The 25,396-nt window shown below is 41.3% G+C and overlaps 2 protein-coding genes across 5 annotated transcripts in view; one reads left to right on the top strand and one right to left on the bottom strand.

Annotated features, from left to right (window-relative positions):
• The window catches only part of KCTD20 (potassium channel tetramerization domain containing 20), a 28,892-nt gene extending 24,516 nt beyond the window's left edge, over positions 1-4,376 (top strand). For all 3 annotated transcript variants that reach the window (XM_060109620.1, XM_060109618.1, XM_060109619.1), the window contains one exon: positions 776-4,376. In XM_060109620.1, coding sequence (XP_059965603.1) covers positions 776-1,068 — 293 coding nt within the window. In that variant the 3' untranslated portion in view covers positions 1,069-4,376. The remainder of the gene's footprint in view (positions 1-775) is intronic.
• A 4,836-nt stretch (positions 4,377-9,212) lies between these two features.
• Positions 9,213-25,396, bottom strand: part of STK38 (serine/threonine kinase 38) — a 41,381-nt gene continuing 25,197 nt past the window's right edge. For both annotated transcript variants that reach the window (XM_060109376.1, XM_060109377.1), the window contains exons 7-14: positions 24,018-24,172; positions 19,727-19,829; positions 18,803-18,864; positions 12,721-12,838; positions 11,564-11,687; positions 11,299-11,394; positions 10,237-10,331; positions 9,213-9,739 (exon numbers count right to left, since the gene is read on the bottom strand). In XM_060109376.1, the coding sequence (XP_059965359.1) occupies positions 9,609-9,739; positions 10,237-10,331; positions 11,299-11,394; positions 11,564-11,687; positions 12,721-12,838; positions 18,803-18,864; positions 19,727-19,829; positions 24,018-24,172 (884 nt within the window). In that variant the 3' untranslated portion in view covers positions 9,213-9,608. The remainder of the gene's footprint in view (positions 9,740-10,236; positions 10,332-11,298; positions 11,395-11,563; positions 11,688-12,720; positions 12,839-18,802; positions 18,865-19,726; positions 19,830-24,017; positions 24,173-25,396) is intronic.

Here is a 25,396-nt window from a genome sequence, read left to right as displayed (position 1 = left end):
GTCTTTGACTCTTGTGTTTGGCTACTCTAGCTGTCTCAATATTGCTCACAGAACCCGTCGCCGTGTCCAACTTAGGTTGGAACTTAACATTGGAAGAGATTTTTGAGATCATCTGTTAAACCTCTTTCTACTGTGTCCTCCTTTGTCTTTTCGGAAACCACAGGGACAGAGTGACAGGGATCACTCCATTTCCCACAGCAGCCCATCAAACTGTCCTACCATGAGAATATTCTTCCACATATATAATAGATAACCTCCTCCCTCTTCTGTCGTCCTTCTAGTTCTAGCCTGTGAAGATATATGCTCTGCATAAGATTTCTCCCATATCCCTGTGACAGACTTTCAGATATTTTAGGCAGCATCCCAGTTTTTTCTTTAGGCTTAAACATTTCGCATTTCCTTAACTACTTCTCATACAGGTTGCCCTCTAAGCAATAGAATTAGAGGACTAGAGTAACCATGCCCCAGTAGGATTTTTGTTCTATAGTATTGAAGCCAGTAAAATAAAGACTTCTGAAATTAGTAGTTGGCTTCTCCCTCTTCCATTAGAAAGGATACAATTTTTGTTACTTCCCTTCTAAGGACAAAACCTACTAACCTGAGCAGGAGAGAAGCAAGCATGTAGGTGGCTGGGCCTCAGAGAACGTGGTCACTTCCCTGTAGTTTTCACATAGTCTTGGGATTTGGGAGGAAATTCATGTGGTTAGGAAGAAGGAAGTATGGAAACCAGAGTGAGCAATTTGCTGGGGTCATGATGGCTTTTTTCCCGTTTCAGGTTATCCTACCTGTAAAGAAAAAATTAAGAGGAGACCTGGTGGCCGGTCTGAAGTGATCTATAATTACGTGCAGCGCCCCTTTATCCAGATGTCATGGGAAAAAGAAGAAGGAAAGAGTCGTCATGTGGATTTCCAGTGTGTTCGAAGCAAATCCCTCACTAATCTGGTAGCTGCTGGAGAAGATGTCTTGGAGGACCAAGAGATACTAATGCACCACCCGCCCCAAGTGGATGAACTTGACCTGCTAAATGCCCCACTTTCTCAGATGGCTTCTAACGACTTTCAGGATTAGGGGCAGCTGTGGGCCCCTCTGCCGGCCTTTTCTCTGTCTGGGATGCCCACAGCCAATCCTCCCCATGGTTTGTCTCACACTAAGTAGGAGACATGCTTCTCCCCCATCCTTCCCTTTTCTGCCATAATTAACGTGTGTCCTTTTCAGTAAGTCTGTGCCTCCGGCAGGAGATGAAAAGGCACTCACTGGTAATTAAGCTACCAACTTTGCAGCAGCCCTGGTAACTTGAAAATTTGGGGTCTGGTGCTGTTCACTGAGTCTTTGCATAACTGCAAAGGCAGGAAAGGAGGTCAAGACTCCTATTGCCTCATATTCAGCAAAGCAGTTCTCGTCCTTTACACTCTGTTCTTGGCTTTTGTTTGTTTTATTTGGTTTTATACTAGGCAAATTACTTAGCAGCAAAGGGACCAAACTTAGAAGGAGACAATATCTTCTACAAGCAGGCACTAATTGGATGCCCATTAGAGGTTAGTGAAGATACCATCTTGGTGGCCTCTGTGCCCAGGTTGCATCTGGGAAGAAATAGGCTCTCATTCAAAATGTCCAAAGGAAATTCTTAGGAGCTTCAGTTCAGTTTTTTTTTTTTTTCATTACTGCAATGAACAATCCAAAACCTCACAGATTCTTTGACAGGAAGGATAATGTATAACAATGTTTATGAAACCTTTTCAGCTTCAAGGTTTTTGACCCTAAACAAATTATTTATTTGGAGTGAAATTCACACTTTGATTATCCTGGCTTGGAATCTGGTGTGAAGCCATAGGTCTTCACCCTAGGCCAGCATGCTGTGGGTGTGGCTAGGAGACCTTAGATATGGCTTAAAAGGCTTTCAAGATGAGGGCAGTGATTTCTCAGAAGTGCTCAGTTTCTCAGTAGAAAGACTAGTAAGAGCTCGGTGGGTAGGACTGGGGGTGAATCTGGGTGGGAAAATGTCACCTGCCTAGACTTTGTCTCAGTGCAGGGTTTTTCATTGTATATTCTTTTCATACTATGGAATATTTTTAGGTATCAGGATATTTTAATTTTTGAAATAGCCTGTCAGCTGCTCACACTGGGTAAGAAAACCATACTAATGTCACCTCCAAAGGAAGAATGAGTTGAAGGGAAATTAAGCCTAGTCATTTTGATTGATCTGTCAGCTCTGGGTTAACAGTACATGGTGTGTGACGACCCAGATCACTCCTCTGGGTACTGTAACCACCTCCCCTGATGTCTCCATGGCTGTTAACAGTAGAGCTAAATTTAGATTCTAGAGTCAGATGTGTCTTGAGATCTTTCCCATTTTATGGTAGAGGTTGGCCTTCCAATCACCTACCCTGAGCATGTACAAACAGACACATAGTTTCCTTCAAGTTCTCTAAGAACAGGACTGGTTTTCTTAAATTCCATTTCCACAAGATACTATAGGGCAAGCTACTTGATGCCATCTTATGACCGCCCTAGTCAGAATTCTCCAAAGGTAAAGTCAGATTGGGTGTTGACAGCTACTCTTTCCAGGCTTGAAGAACAAGAGTGTTCTTAAGGCGTGTATTCTCTGTGCATGTGACCAGGGCCAGTGTCACAGGGGACATCAACGCTGTGTTCCTTATTCAGAAAAATTAGTAGTAAGGGGTTAAACCGAGCCGTACCCCAGCTACAGAGTAATTCTGATTATCACTGGCATCCATTTGTAAGGCTGATGGCCAGGGTTAATGTTTAGGGTTAACGTTATTTTGTAGCCAGGGGTAGTTTTATTCCTGTGAAAAGAATTGGCTGTTTGAGGTCAGGTTTGGCTTTGACCTTACTGGTACTACATTCATACCCACGACCAGCCAGGATAATTGTTTAATGGTGCTTCCTCTACACTTTGTGGTTGCTTCCATGCCATCACAAAGGAAATTTAACTTTTGTGTAGACTATAATAAGTATGTATAATTTCTGTTTTATAGCTTAATATAACACTTAAGGGTAGACATGTCTCCACTAACACTCTAAAACTTATTAGTCATTGCTTAGGTAAAAAGCTAGGTATGAAAGTGTGGCATGTACTTAACACTTTGTTCTATGTAAATGATTAATTTCCTCTGACTTTCAAAAACCAGGTCTTTTTTCCCCCCAAAATTGGGTTAACGTGCTTTCGGCCCCAACCCTTAGGGTTCGAGTGAGCTGGAGTCAGTGGAAGTAAACCTGCCAGTGTTGCCAGGTGGTGGTGACGGAGGGAAAAACTGGGCCCACAGGTTCCCTCTGGTGGAGAGGACATTTCTTCTGTACCCCCCGCCCTTCCAGCCTGGAGGGCAGCATCACTGTCATTTGGTGGCTCCTTTCAGCCACAGCAGCTCTGTTCCCAGGGCCAGGACATCCCGTGGCGGCAGGACCTCGCAGTTCTCGCAGGAACAAGAGCTGGGTTGCAGTCATTCCCTTCAGAGTCAGTTACTGGCCAGCCGGGCAACAGGTATTTCTAATTAAAAAGGTGAAACTCAGGTTTGGTGGTTTTTTCCTAAGTGCCTAAATAAGTAAGCCAGGCTGATTATACAGAAACATTTTCATAAGAAAATGTTTTTACCCAGACTGTCTTATTCAGAGGTATCTATCTCAGCAGGCCAAGATAAACCTGAATTTGAGGTTTAGGATCTGAGTTTGTGTCTGCATCATATCATGTATTGTTGATTAGGAAACATTTGCCATTAAGGAATTGGGAGCAGGAAAGGAGACAGTGTTAAAATGTGTCTGATATTACTTAATGGTTTCTCCAAAGTGGAGAAAAGGTATTAAAAGGATGACAGTAAAAAAAAGGTAAAGAAGCTAGAAAGTAGCTGGATTTATTGCATGATATGCAGTAGCCAGTATTATTTTGAACTAAATTCCGTGTGATACCTAATGTATACAGGTCTATGAAAATACTGTGGCATAAGCCCAGAAAGGATGGATAGTGTTCCAGCAGGTCCTTCTGTAAATTAAAAACAATCAGAGCACAGGCTTTAAATTGTCAAAGTGTGATGGGAAGCCTTTATCGAGTAATAGTCAATAGAAAGTTAAGAATCAGTTAGTGACTTATTCAGTGCCACTTCTTGCCATCATTTTGAAATTGTTAAACTGAGCATAGTTCAGAAAGCAAACCTGATACCTTTATGGGAGATGGAGCCACATCCGTGCTCTGGGTAGGATCACCTCTGCAGGAGAACATTACATTTTCTCTTAAAGGCAAAATGCTTGTAGGTTTTGCCTCTTTACTTTGTATTTACTCTTAAAGTTGCACTTGTTCACCTACCAGTGTTTACGAAATCCTATATTTGGGATGCTTTTTCTATAATAAAATGTTATCATTTGTGTCCATGTTGTTGTTTTTTAGCAGAAAATAATATTGGAACTCAAGATGTTAAAGGGGATGGAGAGTAGCAGCACGCGGACTGCCCAGGAGAGGCTCTTTCCTACAGCAGCCGGCGGGGATGCGGCCTGGAGCCTGTATGTGCTTTTCCCACCCTGCTATTTCTTATAATTCACAGGTTCCAGAGCCATAATGGTCTGCTCTCTTGAGTTTCTGGTTAAATTGCATTCAAGACCCCTTGAACCCTCAAATCCAACCAAGTAGTACCCCACAAAACCAAATGTAAATTTGAAAGGTAAGATGACTCACAAACTTCTATGTTCTACTTTTGGTTTCAAGCAAGTGAGGAAGCATGGCAGGCATGAAAGGCAGCTAAGAAGGTAGGGCAGGGTCCAGGCAGGTCCCTGGGAAACACTGCTGTGGGGCACCTTGCTCATCCTCTGCTCTCTGATTCGGCCCTCTTCTAGTCAGGTGCCTCCCGAGCTCCCCTCAGCACACTTGGCCTGAGAGCTTACTGGTGACACTGACAACTTGAAGGGGTGCTGAAGCAAGCCAGGGCCTCCCTGGCAGGCCTGCCTTTGTCAGCACAGAGGTTAAGAACATGCTCTGAAGGCATGGCCCACTGAGTATGTTCAGTGCCAAGCGCTGCTTGATCACAGGGACATGCTGACTAGGACACAGTTCCTCCCTTCAGAGGGCTCTTATAATTGCACAAAGACAGATCCATAAATAGTCCAGGTCACTCAGGAAGCGCATAAGGATGGAGTAGCCAGTTTTTACTATGAAAATTAGAGTTCACAAGAGGGTTCTATACATGACACATGAACCAAACTGTGAAAGACAAAAACTAGTTGTTTTGGATTCATGAATCCAAAAGGAAGTATTCCAGGCCAACTCAACTATATAAGCAAAGATGCAAAGGTGAAATAGTTGCTTATTGTCATCAGGGAAGAGGATGGTGGGGGCAGGGGAGGATAGTAATGCATAGATAGATAGGCCAGAGTAAGGAAGGGCCCTTGTACCTCAGACAAAGGTGTTTGGTCTCATTATATAAGCTCTCAGGAGCCTGAAGGATTTTATGCAGGAGAATAACATGATCAGACTTGAAATTTAAGAGTTTCTTTGGCAGCAGAGAGGACAACAGACTTGAAAGGGGAAGGACCAGGGACAAAGGTCAGCTAAGAGACCACAACAATGGACTCAGCAAGGAATGATGAAGACACTGGTAGGATGGACAATCATGCCCCAGAATTATATATGTTTACTGATGGGAATCATGTAAGAATTTCTGGCTTGGACAGCAGGTAGAATGAGCTAGAAAAAAGGCTGTGGAGGCAAGAGGAGCTCCATAAGGACAGTTGGCACCTGTAAGAGGCCTTCCAGGTGGCAACTTCTAATAGGCACTTGGCTACATGGGATTTAGAGTTCCGGGGAGGGATCCAGGCAGGATGGGTCATTTTGAAGATCTCACCACAAAAACGGCAGCTGAAGCCACAGTATGGGGGAGATCACACGAGTGAAAAAAAGGCAAAGGCTTTGCTCTGAGGAGCACCAGCAGTGGCAGAGGAACTACCAAGAAGGAAGTCGGAGAGGTGGGAGCAGAGTTTTTTGTTTTAACTCAACAGTGTGAGTGCAGCCGGGTGGTCAGGTAGATGAGGGCTGAAGAGAAGCCAGTGGATGTGGCAGTTAGGACGCCAGTGAACAGGGGAAGGATTATAAAAACTAGTACTAGCACGTTTTGCACATGGGATAGTTAATACTAACGTGTTTCACACAAGGGGAAGAAACCAGACTGAAGTGAGAGGGAAATGAAGTAACGAAAGTGAGTTTTTCAGGAAGCAATACTTACTCATAGCTCCACGCCTCTGTCACAGCACAGGACCGTACCTACCAGCCTCCCAAATCCTGCACTGCTCACCTTCCCCTCTGCCAAACACCTCTGGGAAGCTTCCTCAACCTTCCCAACAACTCAGTGTTGGCTTAATAGTACTGTTACAGCAACACTAACATACTAATAACTTTATAGTTGATCCTGCAATTCTGTTAAGCCAACTTTGTGGCTGGGAATTCTCTCAAACTGATCTGTGGTTCAGAACCACAGTGGGCTTCCCTATTGCATCCCCAGTGTACCTGGGATTGAGCTCTGTATTTTATGAATGCCTAAGTATTATGTGGGCAAGATGTTTTTCTCTGAAAATACGCCTAAAGAGCAGTGTGGAGGCTTGTTTTTAAGTCAGTGTTGGTTTTGACAGATCATTCCAGGGAGATGGTTGCTAACTAGGAAAGGAAAATACCATTCACTGAATCCTTTTGCATTCAATTCAAAACACCGTTTGGGTTACACACAGAGGCCCAGGAGAGAGTAACAGGAGACGGTGATCCAGGAAATTTGCTTTCCAAGGAAATAAATGATTCAGAGAAATAGTAGCAGCAATCAATGGCAGAGGATTCCTACACTATACAGATGAGTGTTAAAATTAGCAATCTGCTTTCACAGCCTGACCATTAATCCCAAAGGATTCCCCTCTTACTTTTGAAATTCTTAAATAGGTGCTGAAGAAAATTCTGATGTACTCCTGAATCAAGGAGTCTGAATGACATCAGCATTCTGTTTCATTTTAGTATGCAGTACAGTTCAAGTTCTATTATTTTCTAACTTCTCCTAAGAGACAGGACAGAGAATTATCTGTGAATAGGACCAATACTGAGCCAATGGTTCCCGGCCTGTTTCTTGAAACTCATGAGCCTTGGAAAGACAATACATTGTTAGGCTGCATTGAACTAACCTCTGCCTGCAGGTCCCACCCTGGTTGGTCTTTGCCCCTTCCTCTTTGCCTGAGGGTCCTTTTCCTGACCCAGAGAAGGAGCTAAGAAGTGGGACCCATAAGACTTCTTAAATCTACATCCAGAGAGAGCCCTGCTCTGGTGGACACAGGGAGCTGAGAAGTCCATCCTGGGAGCTTGTGAGATTCCTGGTCAACCCCAGGCCGAAAAAAAAATGGGGCTGAGCTACAAACAAACAGTTGTATAAAGGGTCCACCGGTTGACAGAACTTTCGTCGGCAGGTCTCCCCTTGGCCTAACTGCACTTACTGCAATAGTGCCCACTGCCCAGTAACACTGAGCCAGGTGAAAGCACAGACGTGAGGCCAACAGAAGATAGTCTCTTTACATGAACTCCAGTTCAGAAGACTTGTTCTCAAGGAACAAAAAAGCAGGTCCCATCTTCCCTGAGATGGTAAAGCATTTTGCCTAAAGGTGGTCTTCAGTGTTTAACGGTATGCAGACAAAAGGGTGAAGCCATCAGCACTCTGGCTCTTTGAATTACGAGCCACAGGCTTATACTATTGTGTTCACACAGTTTATTCAGACATTTAAAAGTTAAAATGTGGGCATTCCCCCCCCAAAACAAATTATCCCCTGCCACTCCCCAACACACAGACTACCTACCACCCTCCCATTACCTCTCATTGGCCATGCTTACCACACACTCTTGCAAACCACATAGGGGTCAAGACCCCAACTATTTGGTAATCCAAAGAAGCTACAAAGTTACACAAAAGAATCTCACTTCCTTTTCACTAGCAAACCATGAATGAAAGAATAAGGGGAAACACATTACCTTCATCCAGAGTTAATATTTCCCTAATATTCTTTTTTCTTCCTCTAAGACATTAAAACCCAAAGCAGTTTCGTTTACTACTGTAACTTTGATAGTCCATTTTTCTTTTCTGAATGGCTAAGCTAGGACATACTTTCCTTTCATAGCTGATGTTAACAACCTCAAGACTGGCAGAAAGCAGTCTCCCAGCTGTGGCTTGGCTACGACACTCTGCAACAGGCAAAGTTACCACATAGGTGCAAATGATGCTTTAAGAGTTATCAAAATTTTTAAAAGTAATAATGCATTAATATGGAGCCTCCACATTTTTCTGATGCAGCGAAAGTCCTCTAAAGGCAGTGGCAGCTGTGAAAGAAAAGGCACTTTGTGCTAAAATTCAGAGGGTCTCTCTTGAGAACACCACAGCAGAGAGGCCTGGTTAGCCCAGGCCTGCATGTGACCCTTTAGGGTGAAGAGGACCATCCCCCAGCAAGGCATCTGCAAAGGAAAAATTTGTAATCATGATTCCAAGGCAAAATGGTTACTTAATGTTGGGAGAGGAGAAATACTAAGAGGATACAAATACAGTTGCACCAAAGATTGAGGCGTGAACTTCGCACAGATTTGCAGGCTGGCTCTGCACTTTGTATTGGGCTTGTTCCTTCACCACTTGCAGGGAGGTCTGGACACGGAGCAGAAGCAGCACCTTAGCCAAGAGGGTTCTAGGCCTCCTGCTTCTGCCTGGGCTCTCCTTGCTGTGTTCCCAGGAATTAACCGAGGTCCTTTTGGCAGCATTTGTGGGTATTGCTAGTCCACGGCAGCATCCAAAGGGATTTTCTAATACAGCCGTGAAGAGAAAGTGAGGATTTTCCACGTGATCCGGGACTCCTTGGCAATGCCCAGTGGCTTTTGGGGCCTTCTAAGAGCAACAAAGGATCAAGCTGGTATCTTCCCATCAACACTCAGAAAAGCAGCGTATTTCAGATGGGCAGAAGGAGATAAATCAAAATGGACTGAGGGTCTTTATCCTAGTACCATAAATAAAGTGCACCATGAATGGAGGCTATAAAAAGCTACTTGCCCGAGGCTGAGGTTTGGGGAGAAACTACCACCATCACCCACTCAGAATGGTGGATCATTTCCTTCAGCCAGAATGCTGGCTACTGAAGCTTTCTTTATTGCTTTATTTCCTTAGTACTATGGAACTTTTAGCTGTAAAGAAAAAAAAATACTCGGTGGGCTTGGTAGCAAGCATGTCACAAAATCACAGGAATTGGCTGATACTCAGTAAGTATATGTTACAATCTCCATGTTGGATGATGGCTGTTTTTCCCCCTTCATTCTGATGAACTTAGGAAAACTCAAGTTTTTTTTAAACATCAAATTGGCTCATGATACTTCTAAAGAAGCAGGATAGCCGTTACTGGCTGATGCAGTAGAAATGGTTGTCTTTGTTCTACAGGTCATCAGATGCATTATGGAAGAGAATCCACTTACTGTCACATTTCAGGAGTTTACCATGACACGTTGGTAGGTTCCATAAACTTCTTGGAAGCTCTTTCAAAACAGTTATGTGAGAAGAAAACCATGATGTTGTACAAAGAACTGCTCGATTTAGGATCCCATTTCAAGGAAACTATTTTGCTGCTTTCATGTAGGAAGGTATTGCCCCCCGCGCAGTCAGACCCTCAAAGCGCTTGTATGTGTAATTGATGAAGACCCAGTCTTTGTTCTTGTAGTCAGTGTCAGGGTGATTACTTGTTGCCACTGGGAAAGAAACAGATGTGAGAGCTGATTCACTGCCTTACCCTGATGGACTACTCAGTACTGACACTCAGTACATGACATTCTGAAGAACATACCACAGCTTCTATCTGGGAAAAGTTATTTTTCACTCTGCGAATTTTCTACATTTGCCTGCCTATGTTCTCTGAACCTCATGTTTTTCACAATATTTTAAAAGTTTTATCTTCTCATTTCTGTCATTTCAGATTATCTAACCTTTAATTTAATAAATAACAAGAGAATATATCTTTGTGGTTCACCCACCCAGCTGAGCAGGCTAAATATGGGCGTTTGTATTCACTACTTTCCATTCAACAAGGTCTCACTGCTGCTCTGCATTAACACTGGAAAAATACTTACAAAGAGCCTGAAGACCTGCAGTTCCTCTCCATGTTCTCTACCCTGATTTGTAAACATCACCCCCAAATTTGGGGGAAATAATGCACTTATAAGGCAGCCTGAGGCAGTGGTAGTATTACCTGTTGGCTTAAGAATGTCAGATTCTGGAAACTCATCGAAGTTTGAGGTATCATCAATGCTTTTGATTTCGATAGATATTGCAGCAGGCCTCTCTCTGCCAAGAACAGACATGCCAAAAAATTACTACGGTTAGTAAACATATGGATCACAAGTAATCAAGTCTTTCTCCAAAAAAGACCCCTGGTCTGACAAGGGAAGACTGTCCACTGGCAGGCAGCATTAATTTCCTTTGAAAAGCTTATGACCACTGACCAACCACACCAGCTGACTACAACCAAACAAAACTATGATGAAAAAAATGTAACAATTATTTATAGCTAGGAAGAAAGACAAGAAAAATAAGGAGAAATTAAAATCCAAAGTTAGTAAACTCCCTGACAGCCTGCCCTGTGTGCTGAAAAGGGAAACGGAACCTCTAAATGCCCCCTCGTGTAGGGCTCTGCCCCTCTTCTACCAGAAGTGCCAACGAGTAGAGTGGCTAAAAGGCAAAGGTAGAAATCACAAGCATGCGAATTAGAACACTATCATGAAATGGATGACAACTTCATCGTCTGCTCAACCAACGAATGCTGAGGACGGAGGTCTGTGCAGCACTGGCAGCTCTGCGAGCCCTGTCCGCAACAGTCTCACGCTTCCCCTCCACTCCCCCTCTGCGCCCTTCCCCACTCCACCCTTCCACTCCTCTCTTCCTTCTCTGTCTCCCAGTGACAGCCTCCACCCTAGGGCCAGGGACAGTCCTGCTGGTGGCTCCGAACACTAGAGAAGTTGGTGTGTTCTTGGGAAAAGCAAGTGCAACACAATGCTTAGGTGGTACTTTCACCGTGGAATCCAAAGCTCACTTCACTTTGGAAACGACTGCTGGCTTCAACGTGTCCCGTGGCACACGGGTGACAGGAAGCCCCAACTCCCAATCCTCGCCATGAATGAAAATCAGGAAAAGACCCTGAATTTCTAAGAAGCTCTCTTCCCATACTCGGCTGCCAGTAGTGGTGCTTCTAAATTAGTATTAAGCAAACTACAGACTTTCTGAAATTATCCTAAAACTTTGTATACGGATATACCTGATATGTTCCCAGTCAACACCTTCAAAAAAAGAATTACTTTTGATTTCCTCAACTCCAGGGGCTCCAATTCTATGTTCCCATTCACAGCAGAATCTGGAAAAGACAGAGGCCTTTCAGCATACCTCAAGTAGTCTCTTCAGAAAAAGAAAAGGAGAAATGGGAGGAAGGGGGAACCGACCCAGGAAATGATGAAAATTTTTAAAAATAGATTCACTCATGTCAAAAAGCCTGGCTGGGGGACAGGGGAAATGTTCTCTGATACCTCAAAATTAGATCCTTGGCTTTCTCAGAAATAGGAACTTCTGGAGGAAAAGTCAGAGTTTCTTTCCAGTTCATCACCTTCTTATATGTCTCTTGAGGGGTCTCAGAACAGAAAGGTGGGTAGCCTGTAATAAAAAGGGAACTTCGGAGCTTTTACATCCCAGAATTTTGAATCTGAGATTATTCCCCTTCATCTGATTCTAATATATCTTTAATGATCCTGTATGTCCTTCCCTACATGACATGGACAGGATTTCCACTCACCCCAGAAAACATCTAAACCAGTTGTTCATTTCCCCCCAAACTCCTAAACCCAAAGTGAAGTTGTGCTTCTGGTACCACTAGGGAGCCAGCTACTAGCTGGAGCTGGAAAAAGGAAGGAGGACAGAAGCAGAGCTGCAGAGGCGGGGCTCACTGTGCCCAAAGAGGAAAACGAAAGGATGAAACAACATCATTAAGAAACGACTCCATTCTAGGAAATATCCTTATTTGGGAAAAGTGACCACCATGCCTCTCTTTGAGAACTACAGGTGAGAAGGATAGTCACCATAATACTCCACCTGCCCTCTACACAGACCATATCTGCCTCCACAGGCATGCGTCCAGTGTTCCCAAAGACAACACAGCCAGACGATGCCACACCAGTCATCCACACAGACTCACTCAGGGCCACCACGGACAGATGGGCTCTCCTAGTGCTCAGGCATATGGCCAGCCCCACAGATGTCCCCTAAATACACAGATATTACCAAGCAACAGGGAGAGAGGTCCGAGGGGTCCATGCTCTGAAGGCTTTGAGAGAGAAGGGGGGACAGCAACTAAGAAGTAAAGAGTGCTCGAGACACGGCCCAGTGAAGGCTCTCTGTATACAGTGGGTGTTTAATAAATGCCAGTGAATGAAAGAGTTGCTAGATGGAGAGGATGGCAAAGTCGAAGAAAACCATGATAAATGATTAACAAAGCCACAAGAGGGTGCCAGGGAGCCAGAATATAGTGGGATACATTTGATGGCCCAGCGTTTTCTACCTAGGAAACTTCACTTTGAGAGACGAGGGGGGAAAAGTGCTCACTTAGATGACCCCCACCTGAAAGTCTATTATCAACATAGGACTCTTTCCTGACTGCACAGAAAAAGTCCCCTGAAAGCATGCAACTTACCGATGAGCATTTCATACATGATCACCCCCAGCGACCACCAATCACAGAGCTTGTTGTACCCGGTCTGCATGAACACCTCAGGAGCAATGTAGTCAGGAGTGCCTACTGTGGAGAAGGCCTGAAACACGTACACACATCAGGAAGCCCAGCAGGAAGGTGGGTGCCCAGAGTTCTGTTCTAGAGACCAAAAGCTACAAGTATCACCTAGAGCTACCCACAAACTAAATAAGCAGGATGGCTGAGCAGCTTAATGGCAAGCCTGGCTTGCCAGAGAACTTCCAAAATGAAAATAAAGCTTTGTCAGTGAGGTGAGAGACCACTCACTAGGTCAAAGGTATCTGTCGTAGCAACTAGTACCGTAACTGAGCACCCAGTGAGTGCCAGGCCCTGTACTCCTTTTATGCTTATGAGCCTATGACAAAACTCAGCAAAGAGGACCTTATTCGCCCAACTTTGCAGATAAAACTCTGACACCCAAAATGGCTTTGCCCAAGGCCTCAGAACTAGTTAACTGGCAGAGCCCGGTTTGGAAATTAAATATCTTGCTCAAAACCATCCCTCTTTCCACCTCTTTAATTTGGAAAATCATAAAGGGAAACTTTGTTATCAAAAGCTAAAGTTATAACCTATTGGTCAAAGGTTTATAAATGTCTGCTTATCAAACTGAAACATTTACGTAACTAGTTCTTAGAAGAGTATTTTCTAAATTCAAGTAATCTACTCTCATATACCAGGACTGCAATACTAGGGGAAGTACAGTCAAAAAGCCTTCCTGTGCTCAGCATTTGAGGGCTTACCACATGGAAGGCTCCAATCTAAGTGCTTTCCATATTATATAACTTCTAAAGTTAAAAGCTACAGCTCTGTGGACTTTTAAAAATACTTATTATGAAATACTGCAAACATACAGAAAAAAAAGCACAGACAATACAACATCCCTGTATACATTACCCATATTAAAGAGAGGTTAATAATCTGTGATATTTGTCTCAGATCATTCCTTTTTAAAAGAAACAAAACTACAGAAATGATTAAAGCCAGAATCCTTCTCTCCCCACTGAAGTCATAACGACCCTGAAATCATAACTACCCCTGTGCTATGCTTGTATGGATATTTGTATAAATGACATATAACTTCTTGTATATTTCAACTTTTAATAAAGGGTTTCATACTGTACTCCATTATTTTACAGTGCTAAAACTTGTTGTTACTCCATATTATGATTTTGAGATTTATTCATGTAGCTCTAGTTCACCAATTTCACTGCTGTACACTATTCCATTATACAAATGTCACAATGTTTTTTATACATTCTTCTCTAAATAAACACTTACATTGCTTCCAATGTTTCACTATAACAAGTAACACCTGAATTAACATTCTTGTAACACGTCCTGGGCACTGGGTAGTATTGCTGGGTCTTGCATCATGAGCATCTTCAACTTAATCAGACATCATCCAGTTGTCCTCCAAGGTGGTTACATCTATTTAAACATGCCCAGTGGGATGAGCTCCTAGTGCTCCACTTTCACCAACACTTGTCTTTGTCAGACTCTTAAATTTTTACCAATCTGATGAACATGAAATAGGATCTTGCTGTTTTAATTTGCATTTCCCTTATTTCTAGTAAGGTTGAGTGCATATTCATAATTAGCCATTCAGTTCTTTTTTCTGTGAATTACTACTGTTCAGATCCTTTGACCATTAGGGTTTTTTTCAGTTGAATCATCTTTTTTCTTATTGATTCCTTGGAATTCTTTCTTTTTTAGCTTTTCTTTTTGGCCTCACAGCTTGTGGGATCTTAGTTCCCCGACCAGGGATTGAACCCTGGCCCTGGCAGTGAAAACGTGGAGTCCTAACCACTGGACCACCAGGGAATTCCCTCGTAGTAATTCTTTATTAATCCAAGGCATTAATCCTGATTCAGAACATTAATCCTTTATAGTTTTATATATTGCAAATATCTTCTCCCAGACTGAGGCTCATCATTTTTATTATGATTTTTTTATTTGTTACATACCAAAAAATGTAAAATTACCAAATTATGAAACATAATAAAATGAATACCCATGAGTCCAAATGAAGAACCAAAATATGTATCACTGATATTATTCAAGCTAACAGTGTACCCACCAGCCCATCCTCCTGCTTCTCCTCCTAACCCCCATGCTCAATTTTATGTTTATCATTCCTCTGCTTTTCTTTTCTTTTTTTTCTTTTTTGGCCACACCACGTGGCATGCAGGATCTTAGTTCCCCGACCAGGGAACTGAACCCACGCCCCCTACAGTGGAAGTGTGGAATCCTAACCACTGGAACAACAGGGAATTCCATTCCTCTGCTTTTAAAAAGGAATTCTGCCACATGTGTCTCTCAAAACTGAGATCTTAGTTTTGTCTTTGAGCCTTGTAAAAATATTATACATGCAGTCTTCTGCTACCTGATTTTTCCTCTCAGTATTTTGTTTCTAAAATTGATCCATGATGTCACAGGTAGCTGTAGTTCAATTATTTTCACTGCTAAACAGTATTCTATTCCAGAATGTAACCATTTTCCTGTCCATGGACACTGGGTTATTTCCAGTTTTTTGCTATTATGAAAATACAATAAACATTCTTATACATGCTTCCTGGTTCAGAGGTACAAGAGTTTCTCCATGGCATCTGACTAGGGATAGAACTGCTGGGTTGTAGGGTATGCACATGAACTATAAGATAATTCCAAAGTAGTTGGACCATGTGGCTTGTCTTTTCATTTGCTTATTATCTTTCAATATATTGAAGGTTTTTTTCCTTTAAAGTAGTAAAATACACCAAGTATTCCTTTACAATTTGTACTTCTTGTACGTTATTTAAGAAGCCCTTCCTTTCTCTGAGGTCATAAATATATTGCCCAGTATTTTTTTCTAAAATTTTTAAAGTTTTATTTTCCATCTACAATTTATTTTTGTGTACATGGTAAGGCAGGAACTCATTTTTTCCATATGGAAAATTGTACACTGTTTTCTTTTAAAAACACATATTAAATAACATAAATGCCAACTGTGTTTTTCTTTAAAGCTTTGGAGTCTGAAACATGGATTGGGCCTTCCCCAAGAAGCAGAAATATTTTAATTCTCATTATAAAAGTTGAGAAACTACAGAAACCCTTCAATTTAGACTAAATATATTGCAGCAAAGCTGAATGTTAAGTAAATCTTATTTGTCCAAAGATTTCTACTATAAAACCAGAGACCTACTGCCACAAAAAAAGAATTTCTTCAAGATACTAAGGTGTAAAAAAACAAAAAAAAATCTTGGAGTTATAGAATGTAGGCAACAGCAGGTTCAAAACTGTGATATAAGGTAATGTTCTCACCTGGAAGCTAGAGTCCCACCTTGGGAGCCCATTCTCACTTTAGCACACGGTAAGTATAAATGATCCAGGTACTGCCCCCTTCCCAAACCTTTGTCTATTTTCCATACTGGGGTGTCCTCCAACTTGAAGCTCTTAATACCTCAAATCTACACCCTTCTTTTTCCTTTTGTTGTCTGGGTGTTCACAGTGTCAGCTAGAGCTGTGCTCTAAAAGAGTTTTGTTCATTGTTAATACTCACTTCAAACATATGATATGTTCCAACTTACGATTTCATTTAAGATTTTAGGGGATATAAAGCAATTTAATTTCCTACTTAGTGACTTCTGAAAATTCTACACTCAAAAAAATGAATTGACAAAGATTGGATGCCTGGATGTACCTCATCTTTTATTACCTCTGTGGTTTAATACCTTAAAGTTAACTCATACCTATTGCCTTAATCAGTTACTAGGGCCTAAGAGTTACCCAGGACCATGCTGGTACTACAAATATTAGAATAGGAATTAATCAGCCAAAGATGAAGCTAAAGCCTCTGCTTTTTTTCAGTGATTCTCAATGGACTGAAAAGTAGCAGGCAGGGTGAACAATTATATATGTTAGGCTTAACCTAGAGCAATAAACTTATATTAAGCATTAACTAATATTAACCTTCCATTTGGTACTAGCTGAATGGGATCACTTACAACAGGTCAAAAGCACAGGGCTAACTAACCTTTTGAAGACTGAAAGTTAGCTTTATTTTCTTCAGGTTATCAGAGGAGGTCATATGAGGATGACCACTTCTACTATAGATAGAGTAAAAAGGCAAGAACCTTAACCACAGCATGAGAACCTATGTTTATTCAGATTAAAAAACATTAACTATTAAAGAACACTTAACTCCAAATATGGAACTTGGGACATTTCCTTCCTTATAGACCTATAAGGGGTTCCTAGTAAGTCTGACATGACCCTTTGGTATATGTCAAAGGGCATAAAGCTCCTCAGAGTACAAGAATAATTTAAGGTATTTAAGCTTAATTACCCCCAAAATTAAAGTGGCCAAAGGTTAAATCTTAGTTTGCTTTAAAAAAAATTTTTTTTAATCACAGAAGATTCCTTACCTTTTGTTATCCTCCAAAACATAGATAATTATCAGTCTCCCCATAATGCAGGAGCTACTGTTTAAGAAATAGTCTCTTAGATAGAGGGTCTCAACTTTCACTGCACAGTAGAATCACCCAGAGCCCTTTTAAAAATCAGATACTGAGACTATATACCCCAAACCAACTGCATCAGAATCTCTTGGGGTGGGACCCAGCATCAGTAAGTTCTGAAGTTCCCTAGGTGATTCTGGTATGCAGCCAAGGCTAAGATCTACTGCTCTATGAGAGACATAACAGAAGCGCCTGACCAAATCTGCTCCTGACATCCCCTAATCCTTAACAAGCTATGAAAAGAAGGCTATGATGTTACTAGCTATACCAAACTTAAGTATCCCCAAGTTAATGTTAGAAAAGATATCACAGATTAATTTCATTTTCTACATTTCCAAAAGCCCAGGTTTAACATAAAAATCATAATATTCAAAGCATGCTCTTGAGACCCACTGATGGGCCTTAAATGAATCCAAAAAATGCAAGCCTTTCTTTTGATTCTTTCTTAATCCTAAGGCTTCCACTTTCACATATGACTAACAGGTACTTAGTAGCAACCTACTAAATGAGTTATTAAAGATACTATAGAGAACTCTAATTCACTATTTTACTAAGAAGTCTGGCCAAAACACTGTATTTGGCAAACCTGCCAAGTTACAACTGTATACACCCACAAGTAGAAGTGCCACTATTTCTAGCTAATACACATGCATGATCATCATTCCAAGTTAGTCATAGTTTTCCATCCCTGCTATTCTTGCTTTCTAATGACCAACTGCTATAGTTTAGTTTTACTATTTTCAATTTGCTATTGGGTTTCTAGAAAAGCCTAAGTATGTAGTGATACACATTTCTATTATATCTGGTCAATAATTCTCCAATAACTAGACACTGGGATATGTGCATTGCATCTTATGAACCAATGAGTCAGAATAAAAGTTTGCCTAGACAGCAATATTTCACTGGTGAATTTGTACTATTTAAATAAATTCCAACATGCTATTGATATCAAGGTAAATGCAATAATGTTACTTATTTTTAAGCTTGTAGGGCATAATTTTATGTGCATATACTCAAATACTAGTAAAGTAAGCATTTCCCTTAAATTTCTCTCCAGTTTTTATCACCAAGTTCCCTTTTCCACCATAAAGTAGGAAAGGGTGGGGCAGGTGAACTGATTTGACTCGGTGAATCAAACTTTTTAAAGTTTGAGAACCACAGCCTTAAAGCTCTGGGTAGGTATTTGTACTTAGTTTCATTCTGCGAGAACTCCATCTTAAATATAACCCCTTTACCACCATAAACATAGGGAAAAGGTAAAACAGGAAGGAAAGGGGTTGTCACCAATGTAGAAGGTCAGAATGAGGTCATCCACTGAAAATGTCACAACCAAAACAACCTCATATTATCTGCCCTCCTTCAAAAGATTACTTTTGGCGCTAGCAACATAATGACAGTGCTCTATTAAGGTAATTTAAAACAAGGAATAGGTAAGCTGCAAACATTTATCAAATGCAAATTTATGTGCATACTTTTAAACTGATTCATACTTGGTTTGCAGCATTTAAGAAGCCACAAATATTACTTACTAGCTGTCGTCTGTTTCTTTTCCAGGTTTCTGCTTTCCTTTTGGAATTCATGTTCTGAAAAGCTAAAAGCAGAGAAAACAAGTTCTAATCAAAGTTCAGGAATAAAGTTTACTACTTTTTTAGGTTCTTGTTCAAGCCACATGAGACCCTCAAGTCTTGCTTTTCTGCCCATACATCAATAACTCTGGATGACACATTTCCCAGCAAATTCATAAGCCCAAATCAGAGGCTCTAAAGCATTAACTCAAAGAATCACACAGTAAGAGTTGTAAGCCACACTTCTATGTGGATCAGGTGGCCAGAGAGGACACGGACAGGCCTTAAACAAAATTACAGGGAATTTAATCAGAATCACAGGGAATTCAGTCTCATCAGAAGCAAAGGTCCCAAAGTGGACCTAAAACATTCACAACTTCTCAAAATTACTATCAAATTTCCAACAGTAGTAACTGTTACATAATCAGAGACTTCTGAATATGTAATACACTATGGACATAAGCTTCTCAAGGATGAACTGTAATTTTACTACAGAGTTTCAATGGTTTGATAGAGTGAAAGTAACTCATAAACTTCTTTCTGCCATGACAGAAAGAAGCACCAAGGATAAATCTAATCTGGAGTTGTTCCCAGGACTCTTTCCTCTATTACTTTTGCTTGCCTGCTCCTTATTCATCCCTTGTAACCTTCTCAGTAGAGCTCCAAAGAATGCTCTTTTGGACATCTGCCTTTAACACATTTGGTAGCCGCCATCTTGCCTCACCAGATAGTACAAATCAGAGGCAAACCTGGGAAGGTATTTTTACTCTCTAAAGACTCAAACTGTGAGAATCTCCCAATCCATCCCACATATTTTGGTTACCAGGGGAACAGCTCTTCCAGGCCCAGTTAAGGGATAAAAAGGCTAACATCACTGTTAACACTTACTGAAATCACTGGGGAGGCTGTGGTTCAGATTCCTATAAAATTCTGTCCTATGTGCTTTTTTCAGTCCTGTGCAAAGGCCAAAGTCAGAAAGTTTCACGTGGCCCTATGGGGAGGAAACAAGGTAATGAATGGATGAACATTCATGGATGTGGAACAGAACATTATCTTCTCCAGCTCGGTGCAGTATCCATTGCAGCTCCACAGCCAAAGGATGCTGCTTTTTCTTTTACTACAGGGAGAAATATATAATAGCAAACAAATTCTTTAACGATCACCCCAAATCCTATTATACAAATAAAAGTATTTTCATTTTTGCACATTACTTTTGTTTTTGTCCAAATATAAACTTTAAAACTAGCTGAACCCTCCGTGGCATCTAACTTTTTTTTCACTTTTTTAAAACATTGAAATATAGTTGGCATACAATATTATATTAGTTGCAGGTGTATCCCCAGCATCTAATTTTACTTCTTAAACTAACTCAATCAAATATTCTTCTGTGTTTCTTCAAAATCATTTTTAATGTCTACATAATATTCAAATGACTTAGTACATCGCTGTCTACCTATCCCCCTAAACTGGATGCTTAATCCACTCTCAAAGCACCCCTGTGCCAGAGAGGGCCTGTGTTCCCAACCCTAATCACGCATGGTACAGAAGATGGTCTTAATAAATGGCTGTTAAATGATGAGTAAATAAACAAATCTTTGTTCATATAGCTTTTTCTCCACTTGAATTATTTCATCAGAATAAATGCCAAGGAGTAAACTATTCCAAAGACAAAGGGAATAAACTTTATTGCACAGTTATTGACAAATATTGCCACACTGTATTCCAATCATAAGTCTCTGACTTTATCCTTCTCTTCAAAGGAAACTCACACCTCCTGTGAGCCAGGCACCACGCCTTTACGTGTGCCGTCTCATTCTTAAGCCACACTTCACAGACTCGAGAGTCATTAAATGACTTCGGGGTGAAATGGCAGAACCAAAGCCAGAAATCAATGCTCTCTCTCTCCAGACCAGGATTACTTAACCTCTCCAACCCCCTGATCTCATCTGGAAAATGGGAATAATGATATCTTCCTGGAAAGAATGATGACAATTAATGCATGTAAGGCTCCTAACCTGGTATCTGGCTCATGACTAGCCCTAAGGAAGAGGAAGGTGTTCTTGGGGTGGTGAGATTTTCCTTGCAGGACATTTGGTCCACGCCAAAATATCCTTGATACTTGGCTCTGTCCAAAACCATTTGGCATGGATACTTTGGACTGGACCAAACTGCAAGGAGTTTTTTGCATGGACCAAACGTCTTATCAACATTTTAGACAGGACCAAATCTCCACTAACCAAAATTTTAAGTAGATAAGGAGGTAAAACCAAAAACAGGGGAGGGACTCCTGATGCTCAGGGATCTATACTGCTCAAGGTCACACAATTAAAAGTGATGTGGCCAAGGTCTGAGCTCCAATGACTCATCTGTGGTCTTTCCATGATACCACCTTCCTTCAGTCCGTAACATACAAACTTCCCAGCGTACAAGGCTACAGAAGCTTTGCTTAGGGTCAGGTTTTTGGAGGTTTTTTTATCCCATTAGGTTTGGCTGTGTGTGTGTGTATGTGTGTGTGTCTATCTGTCTGTCTGTCTTTGGTAAACTACCAAAGACAAAAGACAGCTTTGGGCCTGCTAACCTAGTATCTTCCTTTAAGACTTGCAAATAACCTGTTCTGCAAGCCAAGGAAGTGTTTTATAGTTCTCATAATTACTTGATTTACCTGGACACCTCCAAGAAGAAGTGTCTTAAAAAGCAGTGCCGGGGCTTCCCTGGTGGCGCAGGGGTTAAGAATCCGCCTGCCAATGCCAGGGACATGGGTTCGAGCACTGGTCCGGGAAGATCCCACATGCTGCGGGGCAACTAAGCCCGTGCGCCACAGCTACTGAGCCTGAGCTCTAGAGCCTGTGAGCCACAACTACTGAGCCCATGCACCACATCTACTGAAGCCCACGTGCCCTAGAGCCCATGCTCCACAATAAGAGAAGCCACCACAATGAGAAGCCCATGCACCACAACAAAGAGTAGCCCCCGCTCACCACAACTAGAGAAAGCCTGCACACAGCAACGAAGACCCAACACAGTCAAAAATAAATAAATACATTTATTTAAAAAAAAAAAAAAAAAAAGCAGTGCCTGGAGCAAATGATATTCAAACCTAAATTTTCAGGGAACTCTGTAGCTCTTTTGAGTATACAGCAGGAACTCAAAATGTCTGCATTTTTACTTCTATAATCTATATGGCTAAACACATATATGAGCTCTCCTCTACAAGTCTGGGCTAGCATATTGTAGAGAGCATGTCTGCACCAAACAGGGTTCCCAAATCCACCTCAGCTAGACTGGGTCCCCAAGCTCTTGGCCTTCAGTATGTTTGCTGACCTTGAACACAGACTACGGCCTACAACTAAGCGAGAACTAAGGCACCTGGGGTACAGGACCAAGGTATCTGAACCCAAGACCACACAAAGTAGGGCTACTGCTTTATTAAAAATATATCTGGGACTTCCCTGATGGCGCAGTGGTTAAGAATCCGCCCGCCAATGCAGGGGAAACGGGTTTGATCCGTTCGGTCCGGGAAGATCCCACATGCGGTGGAGCAACTAAGCCCGAGAGCCACAACTACTGAGCCCACACGCTGCAACTACTGAAGCCCGCGCGCCTAGAGCCCGTGCTCTGCAACAAGAGAAGCCACCGCAATGAGAAGCCCACGTACCACAACGAAGAGTAGCCCCCACTCACTGCAACTAGAGAAAGCTCGTGTGCAGCAATGAAGACCCAAGGGAGCCAAAAATAAATTAATTAATTTAAAAAAAAAGAAAACCCTTCTATCAGGCACAGTTTAAATATATATATGTGTATATATATATATATATATATATATATATATATATCTCTGAACTTAAGGACAGAAAAATAATTTCATATACATTAACATTTTAAAAGCAGAATACCAAGCTATTTACTTTTACGATGCTAACTGTACATAAACTGACACAAACAGAAAAGGTACTGAAGCCATTTTACTAAAATAGTGGTGATCTCTGAACGATAACATTATAAGTATTTTTCTTCTTTATAGCTCTCTGTATTGTTCAAATTTTCCACTACGTATATACATTATTCTTAAAATAAAGAAAAAAACTATTAACTAGAAGAAACTATCTGACAAACCTCCTACCCTCTTTAAACAGAAAGATTAAGGTTTTCAAAGAAAGTAGACCAAAACTTCAGATTTTTCAAAGACTGTTATCAAAAGACAGTAAGAGACAGCTTCCCTGGTGGCACAGTGGTTGAGAGTCCACCTGCCGATGCAGGGGACATGGGTTTGTGCCCCGGTCCGGGAAGATCCCACATGCCGCGGAGTGGCTGGGCCCGTGAGCCGTGGCCGCTAAGCCTGTGCGTCCGGAGCCTGTGCTCCACAACGGGAGAGGCCACAACAGTGAGAGGCCTGCATACCACAAAAAAAGAAAAATACCCTAGGAATTAAATTTACTTTCCTACTTAAAAGAAAAATTCAGTCTAGACAACAATTCTATGTACCAGAACACAACAACCTAGAATCTTAGAGCTGGAAGAGACTTTGGAGCTTCTCTGGATCAATATATTCACTTTATAGATAAGTGAGGTCCAGACAGTGGAGGAACTTGCCAAGGAGCATCCAACAGTTTAGCAGCACACGGATTCTCTTCTGATTTGTTGTGAGTTTAAGAATCAGGCAACTAATCTCATCTGCATGTCTAAAGATGACTACAAAAAGGCCATCACGGAGACTGAGCAGGACTCTGCCTTAAGCAGGGGGAGCAGGATTTGGAACCTGAACTTTGTGGCAGATTATTGTTGCTGTCGCCTTACTTCCTGGTTCTTGGCTGGGATCCTCAACAGATGAGGTTGCCCAACAAAAGCGTTCTTGATAGGTGATGCATTAGTATAGTTAATTATATGCTAAGAGAAGATGACTATCTTTGGTTTTATTACAAAATAACTTAAATCAATTTTATTCTTCATCATTTTCCAAAATGTTCTTTATCTTTACGAGGAACGTTCAGTCAAATTATGGAATTCATAAGCCTTTCAGAGAAAGTAAGTAACAGCAAACTTACCTGTAAGAAAAAGAAAAAAATGTACCGGGTAGCTCACAGCTCCCCTACTGTGATTACCGCAAGCCACGCAGGTGTTAAAGCAGAGGCTGCTCAGACAGGTAAAGACACGTTGGTCAGGCTGCTACTCCCCACAGTACCTTGCTGTCCAGGAGAAGGTTGTCTGGTTTGATGTCTCTGTGGATGAATCCGAGTTGGTGGATGGAGTCTATGGCTAATACTGTCTCTGCTGCATAAAACTGAGTCTCCTCTTCTGTCAGTGTGTCTTTCTTCATCAGCAGGGTCATCATGTCCCCTGGAAACAAGAAGATAGAAAGAACACACACACACACACACAAAACAACACACGAATAAATGCCAGTTTTCAATATGCCTTCCCTATCTGCCAATGTAAGGTGGTGCTAAACAGGCCTCTGCTCTGTCCCAGAGATTACCCACTACAGGCGGAAATGCCCAATATGAGCAGAAATGGTAAGCAGTTTCTAACACTTAAAAGGTAAAATTCACAGCCAGGGATTGCACATCCCTTTCACCTAAGCTAACTGATGCTGACCCCTGAGCTGTGATTTCCCTTTTACTTTGGAGAGAGAAAGGAAATTTCTCTCACACTAAAATAAATAAATAAGTAGACAAATAAATTTGCTTCAGATAATTTTTTGGACTAGGGGAAAAGCTACTTTACTTTTCACTTTGCACAAATATCTGCAAACTTCTCTCTACCTAGAACCAAATGGCATTTCCACATATGCTGTACTGCCATTATCAGAGAGGCTGAAATGCCAAACAACAAAAACGTAAAAATTCCGGGAGGCTGAGAACAAGCTCTCCAATGTTTCTTCACAAAACACTACAACATAAATAAAAAGGTGGGATTTAGGTAGCAAAGTGTTATTCAACAAAAGCTAAATATGAACTGAAAATGCTGCTACAGACCAGGATATGTAATAGCTGCCTCCCAAAAGTACACGGTGAACACCTCCCCAGATCAGTCGGGTTTTTTCTCCAGTGTTTTCTTATAGGTACTTAAATATACACCAAAATGCTTTATGCAACTTTTATAACACATCAGTATTTTAGCAGTTAAAAGGTAACCTTAGTTTTCTGCAAAGTCAAAATTTAATTATTTCTGCTTAATACCATCAACATAAAATGGTGAAAAAAAGATTCTGATCCTAACTCAACAGTCAGACAAAAGCAAAGCAAAGGAAATATGAATAAGCAGTTTAAAGCTAAAAGAAACAGGAAAGATTCAGTTTAGATCACATAGGAAGACATTTATATTAGAAAACAGGGAAAAGAGATAGAAACCTCTGATTTTAATAGAGCGCCATGTTGCTTTTTAAATTTAATTTAGAACTTTGAGGGAGTTTTTGTATTCTTGGAGAAAAGTGGATATTTTACCCTTGGGCAAAAATTAAGCCATTTATTAAAATGCTTTTTGCCCCAAAACTTGAAAAACATGATTGCCTTATCACTCCTGGCAGCCACTCATTCAATCTGGAGGCACATCAGAGACTCA

The sequence above is a fragment of the Mesoplodon densirostris genome, chromosome 10 (assembly GCF_025265405.1).
Source record: "Mesoplodon densirostris isolate mMesDen1 chromosome 10, mMesDen1 primary haplotype, whole genome shotgun sequence".
Taxonomy (NCBI): Eukaryota; Metazoa; Chordata; class Mammalia; order Artiodactyla; family Ziphiidae; genus Mesoplodon; species Mesoplodon densirostris.
This window is presented reverse-complemented; position numbering and strand designations above follow the sequence as displayed.